The 22,529-nt window shown below is 39.6% G+C and overlaps 3 protein-coding genes across 9 annotated transcripts; 2 read left to right on the top strand and 1 right to left on the bottom strand.

Moving 5' to 3' along the window:
* Positions 1 to 162: 162 nt before the first annotated feature.
* LOC117639176 (uncharacterized protein CG10915-like) lies at positions 163 to 9,166 on the top strand. Of its 5 annotated transcripts, XM_034374585.1 has the most exons (14): positions 163 to 603; positions 1,155 to 1,256; positions 1,344 to 1,389; positions 1,477 to 1,577; positions 1,685 to 1,789; positions 1,877 to 2,056; positions 2,136 to 2,296; positions 2,377 to 2,498; positions 2,643 to 2,780; positions 2,858 to 2,967; positions 3,047 to 3,515; positions 4,107 to 4,395; positions 4,553 to 4,619; positions 4,714 to 9,166. In XM_034374585.1, the coding sequence occupies exons 1-14, from the start codon at positions 478 to 480 to the stop codon at positions 4,726 to 4,728; spliced, it is 2,031 nt and encodes a 676-aa protein (XP_034230476.1). In that variant the 5' UTR covers positions 163 to 477; the 3' UTR covers positions 4,729 to 9,166. The 5 variants fall into 5 exon arrangements, 4 of the variants coding, with proteins under 4 accessions (XP_034230476.1, XP_034230475.1, XP_034230478.1 ...); XM_034374584.1 differs by having other exon boundaries at positions 164 to 603; positions 1,344 to 1,577; XM_034374586.1 differs by lacking the exon at positions 163 to 603 and adding an exon at positions 763 to 781 and having other exon boundaries at positions 1,344 to 1,577.
* A 115-nt stretch (positions 9,167 to 9,281) lies between these two features.
* On the bottom strand, positions 9,282 to 13,165 carry LOC117639183 (SPRY domain-containing protein 3-like). Of its 2 annotated transcripts, none has more exons than XM_034374604.1 (8): positions 12,820 to 13,165; positions 12,425 to 12,725; positions 12,096 to 12,302; positions 11,846 to 12,014; positions 11,405 to 11,743; positions 11,100 to 11,278; positions 10,861 to 11,011; positions 9,282 to 10,782 (listed from the first exon to the last, which is right to left on the bottom strand). In XM_034374604.1, the coding sequence occupies exons 2-8, from the start codon at positions 12,667 to 12,669 to the stop codon at positions 10,648 to 10,650; spliced, it is 1,425 nt and encodes a 474-aa protein (XP_034230495.1). In that variant the 5' UTR covers positions 12,670 to 12,725; positions 12,820 to 13,165; the 3' UTR covers positions 9,282 to 10,647. The 2 variants fall into 2 exon arrangements, with proteins under 2 accessions (XP_034230495.1, XP_034230494.1); XM_034374603.1 differs by having other exon boundaries at positions 12,425 to 12,682; positions 12,820 to 13,164.
* On the top strand, positions 13,165 to 22,351 carry LOC117639175 (zinc finger matrin-type protein CG9776-like). Of its 2 annotated transcripts, none has more exons than XM_034374582.1 (15): positions 13,165 to 13,438; positions 14,425 to 14,712; positions 14,799 to 15,014; positions 15,101 to 15,224; positions 15,326 to 15,535; positions 16,678 to 16,750; positions 17,149 to 17,274; positions 17,358 to 17,536; positions 17,687 to 17,800; positions 17,889 to 18,158; positions 18,241 to 18,337; positions 19,088 to 19,206; positions 19,289 to 19,399; positions 19,469 to 19,819; positions 20,060 to 22,351. In XM_034374582.1, exons 2-15 carry the CDS (start codon positions 14,624 to 14,626, stop codon positions 22,025 to 22,027), a joined length of 4,047 nt encoding a protein of 1,348 aa, XP_034230473.1. In that variant the 5' UTR covers positions 13,165 to 13,438; positions 14,425 to 14,623; the 3' UTR covers positions 22,028 to 22,351. The 2 variants fall into 2 exon arrangements, with proteins under 2 accessions (XP_034230473.1, XP_034230474.1); XM_034374583.1 differs by having other exon boundaries at positions 13,166 to 13,438; positions 15,101 to 15,188.
* The last annotated feature ends 178 nt before the right edge of the window (positions 22,352 to 22,529 follow it).

Genomic DNA, 22,529 nt, shown 5'->3' with positions numbered 1-22,529 from the left:
GCTATTCGGAATAATTACCAAAATATTTTCTCTCGCATCAACAAAGCTCTATAGTCCCAAAAGCCTCGTCACGAAGTATTGTCGAATTTAAACACGAGATTGAAACTTCCCTTAACACCGCTGACGCTTTGCGACCACAGCGCCCCTTGCGGTCGAGACATGTAGCTCCGACAAGTGACGGGCGGTCCCACCCTTTGCTTTGCATTGCGGGCGGATAGCAAAGTACTCAAGTCATGTGTGTTTATTTTCAAGTGAATTTGGCGCTGCGGCAATGATAACCACATCACCGGGCTGTGCAAACCAGAAATGCTGTTCGTGTGAAAGCCTCGGTCCGGCCGCGGTTCGCTCGGGTTTGCTCCCGGATATATCAATGGCTACTGCTATCTGTGATATTACGAACCCTGCGTAGTTGACCCCGGATCAGGATCAAGATCAAGCGCCGCTGAAGGCTGCAGGGCCAGGCCAGGCCTATCCAAAATGGCCTCACACCCCAACGCCAATAAAATAGAATGCCAGGCCACATCTTCCAAGTCACCCCAACATCAGAAAGGAGCCGGGTCTAACTTCGAGCCTCTGGACAAAACGACTAGCAACACCCTGAAAGTAAGGCTGCAGCTGCAAATCGGCTTGGCACTGACCACCATTTCTTCCCTGGCTGTGGTCCTGTCTTTCCGGCCACAGATACACAAGTCCTTTGTTTACATCAGTCAATCCTTGCTCCTCCTTTTCTCTTCACATGCAAGTGTGGTTCCTAATCCCATTCAGCGCCCCGTGAGACCTTGTAAGGTGAACGCTAGGACTTGTAGCTGATGAGCTCACCATGCTATATTTGTCAGGGAAAATAATAATACTGACACTTCCCGCTCTCAACTCTTGCTCTCTGTTCACAATCTTCATTCAAACTGTACACTCAATTTCCTGTAGTTTCTTGAAATGTTCATTATTTTTAATTCGCTGTTATCTTTATATCTAGTCTCACCTGCACTACCTCCCCTTGTTTGTGTACTGAGATGAGGTTAGGGCCCTGTCCTGTCATTACACAAGACTTATTTTTAGTTGAAAATTTTTATGACACCAAATATTTTTACAGCCTTTAAGGGACCCCATTAATACTTCCCTCAATCCGTCATACTCACCGACTGTTTCGTTTTCAGCGAAATCCAAAGATGGAGCTCAGTAAGCAGGAACTCCTGAAACTTCTCAGTTACCTAGAGGGTGAACTGGAGGCAAGAGAAGTAGTAATAGCAGCTTTAAAGGTAATTATGCTGATTCCCAGTTTTAATTTTAATTCTTTACTTTGGCATGTTTTGAGCACCCATAACGCTGATGCTATTTTGTTACAGTCAGAAAAAGTTAAGCAACTTGTTCATCAAAGCCGGCACAGACCAGGTACACTAACACAGTCACATTTAGCTTTGCAACAAGATAGCTTTGCTGTTGCGGATTCCCGACTAGGCCTAGACTGTCTTTTAGCAGACCATCAAATGGCGTCCCTAGATAATGTTATATTGCAACACAAGCAGTCACAACTTCGCATGGCAAAGATGTTGCGGGACATGGAACTTCGTCATCTTAAAGTATGTTACACGTGTTGAAAAGATCTTAACATTATGTTTAGAATGTACTTTCAGCATTTTGTGCAATTGATTGATTTTTAGTAATAATATTGCTCTTATTTATTTAGGTTGTTCAAGAGCTTGATGAAGAGAAAAGGAAACATGAACATGACACTGCCCAAGGTGATGATATTACTTATGGTCTGGAAAAGGAAAGAACAAGATTAAAACAGGTACGTCTTCTTTAGAACTTACTCAGCAATAAATCCTTAGTTAAGGAGGAATTTTCCTACAGTCTGAAGCTTGTTTTATTGCTGTAGGAATTAGAGTTAGAAAAGCAAACACGGAAGAAACAAGAAAAAGACTTAAAGAGAGCCAATGAAATTCTGGAGGAAGAAAGGAATCGTCAGAAACAAATTGTCTTATTACTTCTTGCTGAACGAAAAAAACTTATCATGAAGTATGTTGAAGAACGTAAGCGATCTGAAGATTTGGCTCAGGTGAGATAAGTGCATTTTTAAGTCGCTTATATGAAGCGGGAAATTATACTCCTGAAAGCTAATTTCTGTTCTTTTTTAGATTGTTAGTGAAGAAAAGGTCCATATGAATGCTATGGCAGACGGTCTTGAAGAAGAAAGTAAAAAGTCATTACAAATGGAAGCTGAGCTGGAAAAGCAAATGGCTAAGTTCGAAGTAGAGCGCCAGCATTTAAAGCAGCAACTACTACGAGAGCAAAGAAGGTACATTATTATCTTAATTATTTGTCCGCCTGCTTTGTAATGTATATGCTTTTATACTAAACTCAAAACTTTACTTACAGAGTTACGGAACTCGAATCTGATTTGGAAAAGTCTAAAACCGAGTTGCTGTCTGCAAACAAACAGTTGGCAGAAGCTCATCAAGTTGCTATGTTCCAAGCTACTGTGAACACATCACGCCCAGGTATGTTTGGTCCTGTTTTCTACAAAACTGTTCCACAAGGATCAGGTAGAGAACATGTGTAATGTAAATTGTTCTTTTTCTCCCCTTTTTGTCTTTTCATGCTAGATAAAATTCCTACTTCTGAAGTGTCAAATGTTGTTTCAGGCACTGTCAAAGGTGTTCCTTGGTCTGGTTTGACTGATGGTGATGCTGGTGCTCAAACTGGAACCCCAATGCTGAGTAGTGTAGCCAAAGTTGTTCAGCCAACTGCAACTGTATCCAGTGTACCTGTCTGTGCTCCCAGTATGTGTTCTTAAGTTTGGTGATGCATTGTATGTAAGTGGCTCTTGTTTCCTGATAAATAACCACACTGATTTTAGCTACAGGTATTGCAAGGTCTGTCTCCCCTGGCCAGAGCGCTAGAACTGCTCTCTTTTCCCCAAATTCTGCTACTTCACCAGCGGTTCAAGATGAACAACCGCCCAACACTGTATGTTGAAATGACTCTATGTATTTATAGCTCCCTCTGTTTTCTTTATATTAATCATTTGAACTGTTTTTCCCCATAGGCTGCTCCCCGCCCGAGCCATGCTCCGACTCCAGGTGCCAAACTCTATGCCACATCGGCTGGTGGCAAACTCACTTTCCATGTGTCAGCAGCAGCTGCTGCTGCAGCCGAGGCTGCAGCTGCCTCATCTGGCGATTCTACGCCTTCTGCAGTACAACCCCAACCTCCACCCAAGAAAGCAACTCTAGGGCGTGGAGCGCCACCTCCTGTTCCACCCAACAAACCTATAGTTCCTCCCAAAAAAGACTCTGCAGTAGGGAGGAAAGCAGATGGAGGAGCTGATGGCTCTGCAACGGGGGCTAAGCTTGGCCTTGTCAGCAAGGATAAAGCCCCTCAGGTGGGTCGTGTGGGCGAGCTGAATGTCAGCCCATCAGTTTGCAGTGTTGATAGTTTGCATGCCACTGCTGCCTCTGCACCTGCACGCCCAGCCTCTTCGCACACTCCCTCTCCTAGCAGTGGCGAGTTGTCAGGTAATACTAAAGATAATAATACAATTTAAATTAAATCAACCAACTTTTCAAAGTACAGAGAGAATTGCTACACCTGTGCATCAACCATTATGAAACTGGAATAATCTGAAAGTTCCAGTCACTTATAGAATGATTTTCATCTTTGATCTAGGATGTCAGATCACATTGCTTTGCTGTAGCTTTCACTTTAATGTGTGGTGTTAAATTAATAAGTTGCATTCATTGAAATTCTTGTTCATGATTTCTTTTTGATGTTTGGTTTCTGAGAAACCTGACTTTTGCATTTAGTTCTGCAGTTTTGCTTAGCTTTTTTCCTTAAAAAGTTTATTTTGTTTAAGGCTATTCAAGTAGTTGTAGTTTTCCCTCTTCCTTTTTTTTTATATCCTTTGTGTGCGTGTTTATTTCTATTGTAAAATTGGGGGAAAAAATAGTGTGCTATTTTGCTTAACATAGTTTGTTCTTAGTTAAATTATTTTCAAAAATATTTATTGTTGTATAGTGTTCAATCTCTTTGCACTGTACATTCAAAACACTCAAAATTGAAAAATCAATTTTTCTTCTTTTGGCTTAGTCTATTGGTTCTTTGTGCAGGTTCCGTTGACTTAGTCAGTTCAGCCTGTGTCACCAACGAAGCTTCACACGTTTCTCCAGTAGTTCCAACCAGCCATGCTCTCCACATCATTGCTTCATCAGACCACTCAACCACGCCCAATAGCTGCCTTGACGGGGCTAGCTCTGCCGCTGCCACCACATCTAGCCAGTGTTCTATTGCCTCACCATCGCCTGATGCCGTTCCTCTCACCACACCTGCCCCTGTTCCCAGCTTGAATGCTAGCACTGCTCAGCCACCAGCCTCTATGCCAGATTTATTACCTGAATGGTAAGCATGTAGACAAAAGTTCACACATTCCAACACATCCACATATGTCATTTGCCCTGAAACTTGATTAATTCCTGTGTTATGCCATTATTTGATTAATGGGGAAGAAGTCTGTTTTAGTTAAACTACAATTTTACAATGTTTTTATTTATTTTAGCGTCCCTAATACCTTGGACTCCTGTAGCCGGCCACAAAAGCAACCAGAGGTGTGCATTACTCCTAAGGTCAGTTTTAAAATTAAATTATCTCAAGATTTTCTCCCTGTCTATTCAAACTCTCCGATGATTTATCTTGTTTTTGTCCTGCTTTCTTTGATAGGTTGATGCAGTTTGAGGTTCCCTTTACGTTCTCGACTACACTAAAATGGTGTTTCCTATTGGTGTGACTGCTTTCATTCTACAACAAAAAAAGTAATGGACGTGAATGTGTTCTCCATCCTCATTGCTCAAGCCTTCATCTACATAACATCAATTGCATTATTTTGGTGGTGACCATTGCTGCTTGTGCTGATGTTTACCTTTAAAAGACTCATGAAGTTAGCTTGGAAATGGCACAGTAGGTTTTCAGTTTGAGGAAAGCGAAGCATGTTGTTTGACTTTTAGACAAACTCCTGTTTTTTTTAAACAGGACTTTTTTTGTGGAATTAAGGTCCATGGATGAAGCTCTCAAATTGTTCACAAAGTTTTTGGAATGATTCTCTTTGTGTTGTCAGACTGGGGTGTTGGTGGCAGTATCTCTAGATTTAAAAACAAATGTGTGTGCTATATCCTTATGTACCTTATCCATCTACTTGTAGAAAACTTCTGTAATTCTATTAACAGAATTATGGACTGAATTAGACTGACATGCAGAGATACCCTACTTAAAGGCAGGCCTTTCAACTGCTGATGTTAGAGCCTTTCACCTTCCGTAAGATAAAGTATCTCATGGTAATGTAGACCCTGATGCCTTAGATTGAAACCTTTTCAGAACCATGAATTAAATGCTCAGCTACACTGGAAATGCAGTGGTCAGTGTTAACTAGTTTTAGTATGAGGAAGAAAGTCTCAACGGCAGCTACTGCCTTGTATTATGCATATATCATTTTAATTTTATCAAATGGACTGGGAAATTGCTTTTAATATGTTATGCTGTCTTTGATTTGTAGTAATGAAAGCACATCAAAGTAATAAGCCGTACGGTTTGATAAAGGTAGAGCACCTTTTTTCTTTTCATTGGCTTGTGTCATTGTGCTTAGCTCCAAGATATTATCATTGTTGCAAAGTGTCCTTCCATTTAGGGATGCCTCATGCATTTTGTAAGAAAGCCTTTATTATTGGCAAGGAATGGGAGAGTTGGTGTGGTAGACATGTACCCAAGTATTGTTTGGAAAATTAGTACCTCCAGTACAGGAATGATGCATTCCAGTTACTTTCGATGTAAGATTTTTCCTAATTTGATCCAATATGGTCATCTATCAGTTCCATCCATTACTGACTAGCAGTAAGCAGCTGGAATTGATGTGACTCATCTAGGCAATACTTTCAGATTGGTGTATTGTAGTTATATTCTTCTTTGAATATTATTTGAATGGCAGCAATTGGACTGATAGATTGATAAATTGTTTTTCCCTCAATGCTATTAGCTGAGATAATTTCAAAGTTTCTGTCAGTAGACTTGTTAATACCCATCCCCTACCACTTAGATACCACATATATGATGTAACATTTTCCCTAGTCAAACTGTTATCACTATCAGGAAACAACGTCTTCTTTGGTGAATTGTTTGTTGTGCATGTCTGACCAATGTGATGCTATTGGATTTCAATTCTGTTTTCTATGTAAATACCTGGTAGAATAACTGGCAGAAACACTTATTTTGTCACGGAGACAAAATTTTGATTACAAAAATGCTGTTTGTGAGAAAAGCATCCATTGTCTAATAATGGAACAATGTGGCTCAATTTATTCTATTCAGCTTTACTCTAAACCAGTATTTTTGTATGTGTGAACCTTTTGTTGCCCTGGGGGCATGGAAGGGTTGAAATCAGATCTTCCACTAGCAAATGTAGTACACATCTGGAGTTGAAGGCAGACTTTAAATCCCTGCCTTCCATTTATTCATTTTTTTTTTTTAAATTGATAGATTTTTTTCTTATTTAGTTTTGTTTTGTAGGTGCTACATATTTTTTATTCCAGTGCATTTATTATTTTTTTACTTCAAATTTCTAATTTGTGTATCATAATGGTGTTTTCTCTTTTTGACAGAAAACTCATTGACCACCATTGAAATCATCTTTTCCATTTTTCTCCCAATTGAAAAAGAAAATGTTTTGTATGATATTATTTGTCTATTGAACAAACTCTGTGTACCTATCCTGCTTTTAAGGAATGTTTAAGGTGTTGCTTTCTTTAGAGCCCTAGGACTCTAGCTTTATGCAGTCGTTTCACTTGGAAAGTATTACTCATGTACTTACTTCAATAAGATTTTATTTTGCCAGCTGTAGAGTATAGTCTATTGCTTGGTCTGTATATGGTGTGTCATTAGGTCTGCTCAGTATTTAGGGATGAGGGTTGGGAGGGCCGGGCGCGGTCGGGCTAGTGCTGCATCAGTTCAGACCTGCCCGGTGAGCAAAGGGGCCCCTCTGGAATGACATCTAATTTTACAGTGGTGCCTCTCCGACCCGCCCAGCGCTCGTCTTTCTCAGTATTCTAGCTTCATCTAGATCAATATTTTTCTTGGAATACTAAGCACTGAAGTTTTCTGTTTGACTTTGTGTTTCAATCAAAATCTATACTACAGTTAAACATCACAGACTCTTTTTTTGGGGGATACTAAAGTATTGCTATCATTTTTATGATGAAACTGGATCAAAATAATGCTAGCCTGTTTTTCTTTTATTCCCTTTTGTAGTTTAATAAATTGTTCTATTCTGTTTACCTGAAATTCCTTCTGGTTGTGACATCAACCCTGTCATTTTAGCTATTTTATTGTTATTATTTCTTACTTTTTGGCATGATGAGATGGTGATCACGAAGTCCTTGTTTGTGATGCTCTACCTCTGGATCTTTTAAAAGCTGATCTTGGCAGCTAACATACATTGTGTTATTATTTTTAGAATGTCGTCTTAAGGAATGTATATTTATTGTAATTATATCTTTGATATCATTGTACAATTTTAGATAGTGGTTACAAGTCTTAAAATGGTATAGCTCTTCATAGTTTTGCCGGTGTCTCACATCACATCAATCTAGTGTTCATTTGGAACTTTTCATTTAGCTGTGGGCTGAGTAGTGCTGTGACTATTAGAGGGTTGTGCTAACTAAATTTCTAGACAATAATTGTTAACTTTAGGGCTCATAATCTGGTCGACGAAGCATTACTTTTATACCATCCTTTTTAATCAGTCAGTTAAAATTTCAGACGTTTCATTGCACTTCCCTGTGCATAAATAGCTGTGTGAATACATTCTGTGAATGTGAAAAGAATTCTCTTTGTTGGTACAACCCTCAATTTTGGGCCATGGTGCAGGCTGGACTGTTGAATGAAGGCAGAAATGGTCTTAGGATTTTTGTTGGTGAAATGATAGGTACTTTTCTCAGTTCTTAGCTATGTTCTGTACTGTGTTAATGGATGATGTTTTGACTGAGCTGTACAGACAAACGAAGTAACGCTTTAATTTATTTGTTGTGTGACATTAATGTCAGCTTGTCCAGTGAAATTACTTTTAAACTAACCCTCAGTAAATCTGTGATAAATCTGCAGTTACGAGGAGGCCAAACATTTGTTGATGGTCTGCTGTCATCAGTAGGAATTGTGAGTCTGTAGCATACTCTACTTCCAAGGCCAGTTTAAGAACATACTCAGGACCACATTGTGTCAACCATTTATATCACATGTAGATTGCAACCGCATTATTCTGTTTGTAGGTTGGCTGCAAATTATTCAAAACAAGAAGGTCTAATTACCTACCTATTTGCGAGTAGGTGAAAGTTGAGTCAATGTGAGCTCAGGGTGTCTTCGGTTTGTTTCTTAAGTCAAAGATGGTGAAGCCCATGTAATGAAAACAAACTGTATTCTGTCAAGAAAAAATTTCTTTAAGAAGAAATGCACTTCCCTTAGGATTCTGATCATTGCTGCTTTTTCCTACAACAGAACCACTGTTACTCACGCTGCTCTAGATGCTGTCTTTTTTTGTTTTTGTTGTTTTTTTACAATTACAGTACTTGTTGTTTTATTTTGATTGCCTTGGATTTAATTTTATCATCACATTAATATTTTCTTGCTCTTTAAGACACAAATGTTCACCTGGTCTTCATACTTGTTTAACACGTTCAGTGTGAAATAAGTGTTACCACCATCTTTCTACATTGATAAACCCAGATTGGTCTTGTTCACACTAAATGTGTTAAACCCAAAAGGGTTGTTGTTGATCAAATTGTACGGTTTTTATTTGTATCCTCTAGTCAATACAACAAATCAATTTATGTAACCTGTTTTATCTAATAATGGCCGTAAAGCAGCGCTGGAGGCCAAAAAAAAATCAATTGTTGATTCAGTTGTCTTTGACCTTGAAAGTTTGCATTTACTGAATTTTTCTTACATTAAGTTGTATCCTTTATGTTAAAGCTGTGAAAAATTTGTATATTTTTCTGAAGAGAAATTTCTAAAGCTTAAAAAGTTGCTTCTGTGCATACATGTGTAAATACTTAATTTGCAACATTCAGTTCAAAAATGTATGTAAACATGTGATTAAATGAATAAATATTAATTACTGCCAACTCCTGTAGTACATGTTCGTCTGAGTCATTCATTGCCTTTCCTACCCTGGTTTTGGTAAATGCAAAGCACCCAGCACAAGCTTCTCTCCAATAGTTAAGAGAAAGAGGAGAATCAGGGGCATCCAGTTCAATACAAAGGTGAAAGTTTTAATTAGAAATAAGACATTCTGGTTAGCATAATAGAAATCGATATAGACTACACACAATTGCAGACAGTTCAAAGATCACAAGGTTTGGATGAGACAGTAGAAAACAAAATAAAAAATATTCCTCTTGAAATAGGATGGAATTTTAAGAAAGTAGGTCCCACACAGGAATGTTTATTCGAAACTGCAATCACAAGTGAAGGTACACAAGTCAAAATAATTAAAGAAAAGCAGATATTTGTAACAGTTTGGGACAGCCTGCAGGCACTAAATTTAAAAATATTAGAAAAAAATAAATGAAAACAAAAAGAAATTATGATACTGATACATGAGATGTGCCAAAACCAATTGCCACGAATAGCTGGAAGAGTTCCTACAAGATAGACAGTGAAACATGAGAAACTATTGAGCGAACTAATGCCACAGAAAAAGAGAGAGTGGTTTACCAAAAACAACAAACATTCTGAGCAAATTGTGAAGTGTTTCCTTTTGCTACACACTGGTAATCATGACATTGCTTAATTGCTTAATCCATGTCAGACCACAAATGGACATACATGGCTCCAGTTGCTTAATCCATGGCAGAACATAAATGGAGTTTTAACACCCAGTGTCAAATTCTAAAAGCTTGTTAATAAACTTCAAAATTTGGTAGAAAAATAGTGTGACTTCACTTAAAAGTAATTGTCACCCACCCTGATTTAAAGTTTGGCCAACAAATGGCATTTCCAAATGGAGGAAACGGGAGATTAGAAATAATTTCTAAAATGACTCATGGTGGGGGCACAGACAAATGTGCTTTTTCTCCCACTCTTTGAGATGTATTCTGAATTCATGGCTGAATACATACCCTGAATCGCACATGAACAATAAATTATATTTGGAAATCATAAACCTACGCTCCTGCTCTTTCTATTAAGTAAAGATTAAATTAGAGACTGAGTTAGGTCATTCAGGGAATAAAAATATAAGACTTTCATCTTTTTGATAAGGACAAACTGGTGGAGGCCGTTCGATATTCAATATAGTTGGAATACAACTCATATGCCTTTCCTCACAGCTATGAGCCTAATGATCACAGATTATGCTTTGGTAAAGATAAAAATACGACTAGCTAAGTATCACTTGTAAAGGTTAATGTGAACTTACGATTCACTCAAATCTTTCATTGAGATCATAATGCATTAATGTTTGTCTACAACAAACATCTACAGGTCAAGAAACAAAAGACAGAAAAGTTGCCTTTGGGCCTTACTTTATGGTTCTTGCAGTATTATTATTATTATTTATGAACAGTCGGTACAGTAACGCCCTGACTAGATAAATTAAAATTTGATCTGATATCTTCAACCTGTTAATGGTCGTAAATCCACTCTCACCTTCTCATTTAAACCTAACATGCCTACGGTTGGATAAAAACCTCCTTTTGGTATCCGAACTTGGCGCATTCCTACAGTTTTTCCATTTCGGGTGAAGAAAATCTAAATGTGAAAAGGTTATTATTGAAAAACGAGCGCCACGATGAATAAATAACAATCCACTTCAACTGCATTACATACCTCAACCTTGCTGCCACATTTAACCTTCCCTTGGTGAGTCCACCACTCATCATCTTCACTTCCACTTGTATCGACAGTCAGGTCAATTAACTCAACATCTTTACCATTTGAAGAGCCAGCCCGAGGAGGACTGTTCCCAACATCACAGTCACTATAAACAAAAAAAACATCAATGTCAGGGGGTCTATTTTTAAATATTTTAAGAAAGAATATTTGTACACCAGAAGTTATTATTTTACCTGTCATATTCACTTATGTAATCTGGAGCAAAATAAATTCCACACCCCATTCGATCCCCCTTGTGACACCTAGGTCCAAATGGGTCTCCTTTACCACTTCCCATGAAAATTTTTCCATCATCAGCATGATATCCAATAGATCCTTTATTCCAGCCTGGATTTCTTCTGTCAGGGTAGTCCTTATGAAATAAATGGAGAGGAACAAACAACTTGTTAACACAAAAGATAATAAAAATTTCACGCTTTTTTAATTCTGCACAAGAACAGAGCAGGAGGGCATATGAACAAAACGAGGCTTTGAGTACCTTTCTAGTTAATCCAATAGCAATGTAGCAATTTTCTCCAGGATCAACAATTTCAATTTCAAAATAGTGGTGTGTTGTATTTAAGGGAAATCTTGCTTGAGCTAAGCCAACATCTGCAATACTTTGGCCTTTTCCACAATATTCAAGGTACTGTCCTCGTTGATGCACATCACTGAGGCGACACCAATCATCTTCATTACTATCAACAATCATTTCATCGTCATCATGCATAGGATGTCCAGGTAAACCAAGGCACACTCGCACTTCTTCACCAGGTGACTGCATAGATACAGCTGGATGAAAGCCGCCCAAGGGCAGATGTGTCCACAAAGAACCAATCTGTACAGGAAGCAACAATTATTTTTTTAAAAGGAATATCTCACTGCTTTGTTTCAACATTATTTCTTCAGAAAAAAGAAAATCTGGACAGAGTTTAAATACCTCTTTTCCATTTAATGTGAAGTACACAAGTACAAAGGACTCTGTATCATCAGCATCATCTCCGGAGTCAAAATGTTGCTCATATCTCAAGCCACATCCCACTCTATCATATTCCCGAGCTACTTTTACTCGGACTGTATCAGTAGCCATTTCACCATCTTTAAATAAACTAAAAGGAAGGAACTTATTAGTAAGTAAAGGAGGCAATTACCACAACAACAAATGCGGAATTAACTTAAAATAGTCTTACTGGCCATTTTCTACTGAAAGACCGATGGATCCCAAACTGTGGCCAATGTGACTGTGAAGCGGGTGTTTCCAACTTGCAACACCAATATGTATCTTGCCATCAACGCCGCAGTCAGTAATCTCCATTTCAAAATAGCCTACTTCAGCTGTTAGTTTGGACCCTGATATCCACAATCCTATTTTTCCAACAGCAAGTTCTGGGGCATAACTTTACAACACCAATAAAAATGGTAATTAGTTGTCTTAACACAGAATACAGTAAAATGGATTGATATATGGTTTCTACAACAGTTCTGGCAATAAGAAAGTGAACTAGTATCAAATTCTTACCTAATAAACTCATTGTCATCGGTGCAAACATTGGCATGCCGGCAGACACTGGGAGTCCTCTCAGTGCCTGCCTCCTCACTGCTACCCGCAGAATCATGACAATCTTCATCAGTTCTGATTGTTGCTGCTCCTGACCCACCCTGGCCTTCCATTTTCTTTTTTTCATTCAGAGTGTCAAAAATTTTACGAAGGGCCACGACCAAGTTGGATTGCCCAAAGAACTTGGGACGTATGCAGCTCTGCATTAGACACAATCAGCTGATTGAAAAGAAAATATTTGATGACGTATTAGTGGCTCATGCTAAAACACAGGAGATATTCCAAATTTTGAACTAAGAAAGGTCAGAAAACAATTCTAAACTGGAAAAATTGGAGAAAAAGTTAGAGTAACTTACACTAGTAGAAAGAGCGTTATCCAAACACCTCATCTGTTGTGAAATTTCATTTTTCTTGGTTTTGTTTTGAGTTGTTGATAGGTTAGGTTAGGTCACAAATGCACTTAATCTTGAATTTCTTCGAGTCACGGGGCATATTTCTTTTGAAATATACAGGTTACATCATACTAGAAACAAATGTCGACAATTCTGGACCTTATTCTTGGGAGATAGGCTAGCCTGAATGTGCCCTGCCGTTAAAAATCCATCAAAACAAAATCCGAAGTTGAACGAGCCGTCTGCTAGTGCTAATGCTGCTGGAACTCTAGGAAGTGAGAGACTCGGAAATGGACCGTGCCCCGGCTAACACTCCCAGGGTACAACTTCCGTGGAGAGCACTAGGCTTGGTGAACTTAGAAAATGGCGGTGTGCAGGGCTTAGCGTTTGCTCAGGTCGGCGTGTTCGTCTTTCTGTTTGGATAATCTCTGTATTTACGTTGCTAACTTAATTTTGGCAAGTGACTTTGGAGCATTTCGCCCTGCACATTTTTGTAGTACGTTTCATGTTGAACTGTCAGAGTTAGAAGAGGACTTTCGACTCGGCTTCTCCCCTCGGGGATAATCGTACCGGAGCCTAACAAGTGAGTGATTTGATAAACTTCGTTCATTCATTTAAAATTTATTATTTCATTAGCTGACGTAAAGAAATCTACTGGAACGTCAGCATATACTTCGTTTTTAAACAGCTTTGTAGTATCTCCACTTCGTTAGTTTAACCGCTTTTGTTTTGATGCCGAATGCAAAGGCGTAAAAGTGTGGTTAAGAATTCTGTAAAAAATTTGGTGTTGAAAAGAGCGATTGTAATTGTGTGGTAATATAGGGACACCTGTCCGTTAACCGTTGCCACCCTTGTCGTCCTCGACTCAACACTGCTCAGGTCGTGAGTCGGCCGTCATCTTCGGAACACTAGGGCCCGTTGCATGCAGGCGAATTTCGCGCGGCGAGGAGAGCCTAACTTTTTTCGTATGAATATTTTTTCCCCCCTCTCAAATGATTAATTTGGCTGTTTTATGTGCCAGACTTGGTAGTCACCTTACTTTTAGATCCGCTGGAACAGTCCAAGTATGATTTATTTAGTAGTTGACATATCGTTCTGTTGGATCCTGAGCTCGTTCGTTGTATGTGGACCTTTCATTAGATTGAGTTTTGCCTGGCCGGATAATTTGGATGGTTCATTGTCATGAGAGACCCAGTACGTTTCTGCACATCGGCCTTATATTCCCATGTTTTAATAGTAATGTCCGTAAAAACGTCTTCACTTCTCAACACAAGCTTTAATGTCTTGTCACTAATACAAATGAATAGCAATTGTGTTCCCCTAATTAGTTTGGCTGTTGTTTTTGCTGATTCTATTGCGGCTAATGTTTTTGAGCCAGTGGATCTCATGCCTACTGGCCATACATCTCAAAATATGTATAACACTTGAAATCACTGCCAAGTTGTGACTTGATCGAAGTTCACTTAAAGAATTTGGAATCTAAATTTTGTCTGGAGCTGCTCACCCTTGTTCATTATTAAGTTTTTCTTTTGTGTATCATGTTATTATTTTTGTTTTTCTTTTCCTTAGATTCCATAGAGGGCCGTGAAGACTTTGGATGTAAAGATGACCAAGCAGAAGCAATTTCCTTGAAGATCATGAAAGAAGCAGCAACTCAGTAGAGTATTCTGGCGATCAGGATTAAACAAGTGTCAGGAATCTGGGATTTAGAGTTGTATTTACAGACTGAAGCAAGAATTGAAGAGGACTGAAGACACCACAAGTCAATATGGAAAGGGGAAGGTTTATGAGGGATAGAGACATGGGGAGAGGGAGGGGGAGATGGAATGCAGAAAGAGGGAGTCCTGCTAGCCCAAGGTAAATGGATTTTGTCTGTACCGTTTCTTTTCTATTTAGGTTTCAGCCATATTTCATCTGTCTAACAAATTCAATTTATTTTGCAGAGGTCGTTTCCGTGGAGGAGATCGATCCAATTGGGGCAACCATGGTGGTCGAGATCATCGAGAACGTAAATTCAGAAGTCCTCAGGGTAGGAGATCACGATCTCATTCTCCTCAGCGGAAAAGGGTTCGCTCTAGATCATCTTCTAGGTCTCGCTCCAGGTCGCGAAGTGACTCTCCCAGAAATAGAAGGAATTTCAGCCGTAGTCCTTCTCCAAGGTGAGTTGTATTTCTTCACACCTAATTTTCTTTTTGTGTTTTTCCATTCTACCATTTTTTTTAGTAATTTTTTTATTTCTCTGCAGGAATCGAGGGAGAAATGTAAGTGGTTCCCGCAGCAAGACGCCACCCAGCAGGCAACATGTACAGACTTCTTCTGGCTATGCTCAGCAGGTACATCATTCTTCATCGTACACCTCGTACAATGAGGTACATTACAAAGTTGTGCCCATTTGTACGATCTATCCTATATACACCCTGTGTATGATGCATCAAACTGAACCGTATTGTGTTCTGTTGAATCATTGCAGGATCCCTATCGTGGTACACATCCTCCGGGAGTTGACTCACCTGTAGTTCGCCAACAATATCCTGCACCATTCCAGCATCAGACAATTGCTCCTCCGGGAATAACAGCACCTCCTCAAGGGCACCCTCCAGGGCCACCTCCAGGATACCCCGCCTATGACAGCTACTATCAGCATCAACCACCACCTTCACTTTACCCGCCAGGAGTGATGGTAAGAGAATTGTAATAATGTAATAGTCCTTCTGCACCGTTCCCTCCCTTCCACTCTCATTGAAAGTTTTCTTTGAAATAGAAGTACATAGTACACAGGCGTGAGTGCCTACATATATCTGCTCTTTCAAACTTTGCTTTTATTCAAATTCCAATTTGTTTGAAAAAAGATAAATATTATTCCAATCATAAATAGTTTTTCATCTTTTATGATTATCTAATGAAAAGCTTCAAAATGCAGCAAGGTCACTAGCCAAAATTCCAACAAAAGGTTCCTTGCAAAAAGATGAGACATTAAGACTGCCTCTTAATGAAAATTTTTCTTTCCTTCATCCTAAATATTCATGTCGTACAAAAATTATTTATTACAAACAGTATGTCTGATGTTTGTTCCTGCATGTCATCAATGGCATTTACTTGTAAGTACATTGTAATGTATTAAATGGGTGTTACTTAAAGTACTTTTATCCGATGCAGTGCAGGTAGCTCCACTAAGCTAAGAATGCCTCTGCAACATGTATGCTGGTGCCTTTAACAGAGAACTTGAGTTGTGAAGATGGGGTTTCAAGCATGTCTCTCATATTATTATTTTTCCTGTACATCTTTGAACTATTTTACATTATCAATCCCCTTCTGGTAACGAGAGAGCACCATTTTCTCATCACCTGTACTGTCAAAAATTGAATGAAGATGCCGGTAATTGTGTATTGCGACTAGAACTGTGTCAAATTCGAAATGTGCGGAACCCTGGCTGGTTGTAGCAGTAATCAATTTGTACACTGGCAGTCACTTCATAACTAATAATCATCTGAATATGTGACAAATTTCCCTCATTCTAAGATGTGTTCTAAAGGTGAGTTCTTTATTTTAGATGACGATGCTCAAGGATACTCCAGGATATTGCCTGAAGGTTAATGTTCACGAACTTTTCCTAATGTAGGCTCAAGTGCGTGTCTTTGATCTCTTTCAACTGTTATTTGGGGAGGGAAGCTCACTCATGGCTTTTGGCACACCTAAATTTTTTACAAACCCCATCAAACTCAGTGTAAACAGGGAAAGGGTCTTGCACTGTTCTTATGTGAGTGTCATTTTGTCAACTTAATAAAGCTGCAGAGGTTTTAAGAAAATTTAACTTTCTTGCAGGATTATATGACAACGCAGGCCACAGCACCTTCCTCGATGTCTTGGTCTGCTCCTACATCTGCACATGTTGCTGGTTAGTGGTTTGAAGATGTTTCGTTATGTACTGTGTTTTATCATCTATCTTATTTTATCAGTCATATGGCTACTAATTATAGACTCCATCAATTTTGTGGTCAGCTTATTAGTTGAAGCGAATCACAAAGTTATGTGACCAATGCTAATGGAAACAAACCTGCTGTGTATGGCTCCTTGCATGAAGCGTCAAACTCTCCACAGCTTTATCTTTGTGGTAGAGCGATAAGGATCATAAATTTGTCAAGACAATGTGTACTTCTCAAGTTTTTTCTTTTTGAACCCATCCGTCATGTGCTTCAATAATTGTACTTTCAACATGGGCTCTGAACTCTTGAAGCTTTATCTTTGACCCTTTGTACTTCTTTTAAATTTTGTTATTACCAAATGTGTTTCCAGACATCGTGCATAATAGTTCTGCACCCACACCTGTCCCAGTACCTGTTCCAATGCCTCAAGCCCATGATTCAAATCTCAGTGTGCCTCCACCTCCAGGAACAGCAGATGAATCTGTCAAGCAAGAAGGTTTGTAATGGGGAATTCACGGCATTGTGTCTCCTGTTTGCACTGTGACTATTATTATTATTATTGTTGCTGTTATCTTCCAGCTATTGAACGTGAACAGCGCACTCAGAAACAACATCTGCTGACTCAACGTGAAGATTACTTAAGGAAGGCAAAAGTGTTTGATCGAGAGCTAGGATTGCTTCGGGGACAAGAAGAAGAACTGTCATCTGAAAGCTCTCGAGATAATGAAAGGATTCTTCTTGAAAACCATAAACTGCAGGTTTGTTAATCAAATGTCGTCTTTGTGCCACATGGGGCAAAAGGCCTCTGGCCCCCCCTTTCTGGTTGTGCAATTTTTATGGCTTATGCGCAGTGGTGAGTATTTATTATTAAAAGTATCTTCTGTTTTCTCGGTTTTATCCCAATCTAGGTTGAGATCCAAAATAAGTTGAAGGCCATCCATAATGTCATTGACATGCTGACAGGGATAATTGGTGACAGCAAGGAGCAAGCTCAGAGAAAGATTGAACTTGATGGAGAGAAGGTAAGATCAAAATCTGGAATTCAAAGGCTTTCTTTCAAAGTCATCTGAAGTTTTAGTTCACTTTCCTAATCTATCATTTTTTGCTCAGGCTGCTAAGAAGAAGGGCAGAGAGGTGCGTGAACGTTCCAGATCAAGTGGTAAAGCTCAATCACGATCATCATCAAGTGACTCATCCGCAGAAGAAGTTAAACAGATAGAGAAACCTGACAGCACATCTCCGGAAGAAGATTTTCAAAAGTACAATTATATTCATTTTGACCCTGAAAATCATTGGTGCAGGGTTTGCAATGCCTTTCCCCGTACTGCTAAGGAATATTTGCATCATTTGCATAGTGCAGATCACAAAGATCAAATAACGGTAAGATACATTAATAGCTTATTGTTTACTTTTGATAATATTTAAGTGTATTTGTCTTCTAACCTTCCGCTCATGGTTGCAGGTACGTAAGTTGGTAGATATGCCTTGGCACAAGGACCACCCAGCTGAGGAAGTGCCTCAACTCCCTGGAGCTCCAACCAAGAGGACTCCTATCAAAGGTACTGTATTTTATGGTTTCACTGTAAATTGTAGATAACGTAATTTAATTTAGAAATGTAAGTTGAGCAACCGAGGAAACAGAGACAAGATGAAGTGAGTTTAACAACTATCAGTTGTGTTACTTGATTAAATTTCATAAGGTAAGAATCCTTTCTTTTTTTTTTGTCTGTGTGTATGTTATTTGGTTACATGATTACCAACACCCAGGTAAGAATTGAAAAATCTTCTGCTTATAATGTCAACAACTCCAGACAGCTTGCAAGATCTTTGAAGACTGATTGAACTTTTGGCTTAAGCTTAAGTAATAAACCAATATTGGGAGCATCAGACATCACATTACTTGAATTAATTCCCCCTTTTTATTTCAAATCTTGAAATGGTTATGTTTTAATTCTTGAGATGTTAGCTTTTCATTTGTAGCTTATTAATTGGTCCACAAACAGCAGCTACTTTTTATATTTAAAATAAAATGACTGATTGCTAGTCCCATCTACAAAATGTGAGGGCCTTCCATGTTCAGCACATATGTCTGCTACTTGTTTCTTTTTTGTTATTTGTGACTTGTTTGTGAAGGTTTAATAAATAAATTATTGATACCAATTTGGGAATATTTTTTTATCTGTTACATTGTTATTTTCTTGTCTCCAGAAGTTTGCTTAACCAAAATCTATTTTCAGATATCTGTTATTGTTTTTGTTCTCTTTTTTCTTAATATTGAATTTGATTTTGGGTTGTGTATCTGATTACAGGATTGCAGTTCTTCATCTCTGCTCCAGCTTGGTACTGCAAACTGTGTGCTGTCTGGATGGGTGACCTACACTGCGCTTCTATTCACTTGAAGTCCAAACAACATGCTGCCAAGTATCATGTGAGTTCATAGTACAATCTCACACACCATTTCATAACCATATGTTTTATTTCATTATTTTATATTTTAAATTGTGTTAAAGGACTACCTCAAGGAAAACTCAGGATGGGAGTCCAACTGGCTATCAGAGAGGGAGCAAGCTTATGAGCGCCTTTCGGAGGTTAAGAATGACAAGAAGTCAGATGGGCATCAGGTATGTCGGAAATTATCACCCACAGTTTAAACTAGCACTGATACTAACAACATATAATTTACCTCATAGGTATCAAAAGAAAAAAAGTCAGACTTTGCTGATCCACCTGCTAAAGAGCGTCTCTCTCGACTTGAAAGGAGTGAAAAAGCTGAGCCTAAAGCTAAGAAAAGGGACCGCTCATCCAGTGCATCCAGCTCTGCATCCGCTGATCGCAGTCAAGACATTGAAGCTACTGGTGGCTGGGTAAAAGAGCGAGTACGTGAAAATGATAAGGATAGGGCCAGAATGCGAGAAAAGGAGAAGGGTAGAGAAAAAGCTCGAGGCAGAGAGAGGGACATTAATGAATGCGATTCTGAAACTGATAAGTCAAAAAGTATCAGAGTGGCTATGAGGAACAAGGAATCTCGACACAGTATTGAAGTAAGTATGCAAAGTCTTGATCAATGCAGGTGCGGCTCCAAGAGGTTGCTAAGGGTGTTCTTAGGAGTGCTTTTTGCAATCTTCAGGGCAAATTAATGCTTTTTTTCCCCACCTTTCAAGCGGATTGGCTGTATTCTGGGGGGTAATCCCCCTCCCCTTCCCCATGGAGTCGCACCTGGATCAATGAAAGTATCTTCATGTATTTTTCAACTAACACATCATCATCTTTTTCTTTTCTAGAAGTCATTTGTGGAACCTACTGAGCAAACAATGGTAGCATCCTCAGCTCAACTGAAAAGTAAATGGGATTCACCTGATCGCAAGAATGGAACTAGTCCGTCCCGCACAGCCACAGCTGGTCGCCATCCTAACGCTCCAGTGGATGATCGCATGATGAGAGAATGGCTCCCTGTTGAAGAACCAGGCAATCAGCTCTTAAGCAATCTGAAGGACCGTATGAAACGCAAAAATGTTGACAACCACAAAGAAAGAGAGCCTGACAGAGAGTCGAAAGGAGACAAGGACAGAACTCGTAGGGACAAAAACTTTTATCCGGAACCTCAGTATGGTAGAAACAAGTTTTCTGGAGATGTTACCCCACCAAAAAATAGAAGATCAAGAGGAACCAATGAAGATACAAGATGGGATTCATCTGCACGAAGTGGAGGAGCAATGCGAGAAAGTCCTCCCCCTCACCGAAGAATGAATGAGAAAAACAGGGACAGAGAACGTGGAGATCGGCACAGAGAGAGAGACCGAGATGGAGACAGAGATCGTGACCGTGAGCGGGACAGAGATCGAGATCATGAAAGGGGGCGCGACAGGGAAAGAGGAAGAGATGAAGATGTGCGACACCCTCCCCAAAGAGAAGAGGAGGACGAGGAAACTCACTTTGAAAAGCAGAGTGGAGAATATAGGAAAGGAAGAAAACAGCAACAACCGGTTCTTACAATTAAGTCCAAGTTACCATTCATAGGACGAATGCCAGTATTCAAGAACTTTTCAAAGAAGGGTAATGATGACAAATCCAAGTCTGATGAAAACATGTCGCCACCTCATGGTGCTAACATGTCTCCTGGCACTACAGACTCAACTCCTGGCAAACATATGTCTCCAGGAATGGGTGCTTCTAGTATATCCTCTACACCAGATGGAACCTCATTGAAAGAGCGTATCAAACAGCCTATACCAAGTGCAGCTCAAATCAATGCTAGCATAATGGAATATCAGGCTAGGCTTTTAGATGGCACTGCAACACTGGAGCCCCCAACCCTTATCAACCCTGTTTCTCTATCAGGCACTCCCATGCCCAAGTCTACTTTAATATTGTCAAAAACACCAGCTGTATCCATAGATAATTTAATGAAAAACAACAAAGATTCTGACAAGAAGCAGGCACTCAGGAAGCTTTCCGAACAGATGCAATTCATGGAGAAAGTTCAATCAGCACCTGCTACTACCGAGGCTGTGCCCATGGAACTTGAAGAGGAGGCTGAAAGTGGTCCAGGCCTTTCCAAAGATTTCCAGGATGCTTTGGAAATAATATTCCCTGATCCGAGCAAACCACCAGAACCCAAGGTGGACTCTGACGTTTCAGATTTACCTGATGTAAAGAACCCACCACCCAACATGCTGTCAACCATGCCAAATTTGAGTAACCCACCCCCCAATATGATGGCTACCCCAGCCGTCCCTCACATGGGAATGGATGGAATGTTCGCGCCTCAAATGAACTTGGATGGGACACCAAATCTAATGGGATCCATGCCCCCAACAATTGGCATAAGTATGGATGCATCAAGCCAGAATGCCAGCCAGACCGCAGTCCCAGGAACACCAGTGGGAATGGATGGAAGCATGCAGCCTGCACCCATGGGGATGGCTATGTACGACGGCCCTCCTGGCACCTACCCAGGAACTTACCCACCAGGCCCGATGGGACCAATGGGTCCGATGGGGCCTATGGGCCCTATGGGTCCTATGGGTGGTCCAAGAATGGGTTGCCCACCGATGGGTGGCCCCATGGGCCCTCCACCTATGGGTATGCCCCCAATGGGCATGCCTCCTATGGGACCTCCACCTATGGGCATGCAACCTATGGGAGGTCCGCGCCTGCCAACCACACCTGTCAAGAACTCAAAGTTAGATGCAGATGATATGGCAATGTTAGGTATTGATGCTGATGATATTGGTGCACAAGGTATGTGAGTTGTCATACCTTATGATTGTTAATGATAGAGTTACATCCGAGTGAGGCTTTATGAAGTATGAGAGTTAACATCTGTGTGTAATGTTTTATATTTTTGGAGACATAATTGTGCATTTGAAAATGTCACATTTAATAACTCTTAATGTTTATTCCAATCTTATTTGTGTTATGTTTAGTTTTATGTGGTACAATTGCCATTCTGTATTGTTCACATAAGTTCTGTAGTAACTACATAATTATGGTATCAATTTTAATTCACCTAAATGGTTTCAGCTTTGTATAGTAGATTTGGAATTTGTAATTAAATGGAAATTCCCAAACCAGTTTTCTTCATCATTTTCACTCGAGACGACTTAAAAGTTACCTTGTCTGCGGTCTCATTTTTTTTTTTTTTATATTGGGCGAGTTGCAAACTAAAGGCCTGTTGGGGTAGGTGATGGAAACCTAGAGCATTTTATTGCTATTGTCATGTAAAGGAAAGATAAAACATGTTCAAATGCA

The sequence above is a fragment of the Thrips palmi genome, unplaced genomic scaffold (genome assembly GCF_012932325.1).
Source record: "Thrips palmi isolate BJ-2018 unplaced genomic scaffold, TpBJ-2018v1 HiC_scaffold_11, whole genome shotgun sequence".
Classification (NCBI taxonomy): domain Eukaryota; kingdom Metazoa; phylum Arthropoda; class Insecta; order Thysanoptera; family Thripidae; genus Thrips; species Thrips palmi.
Note: the sequence above shows the minus strand (reverse complement) of the source record. Positions and strands in the feature narration are given on the sequence as shown.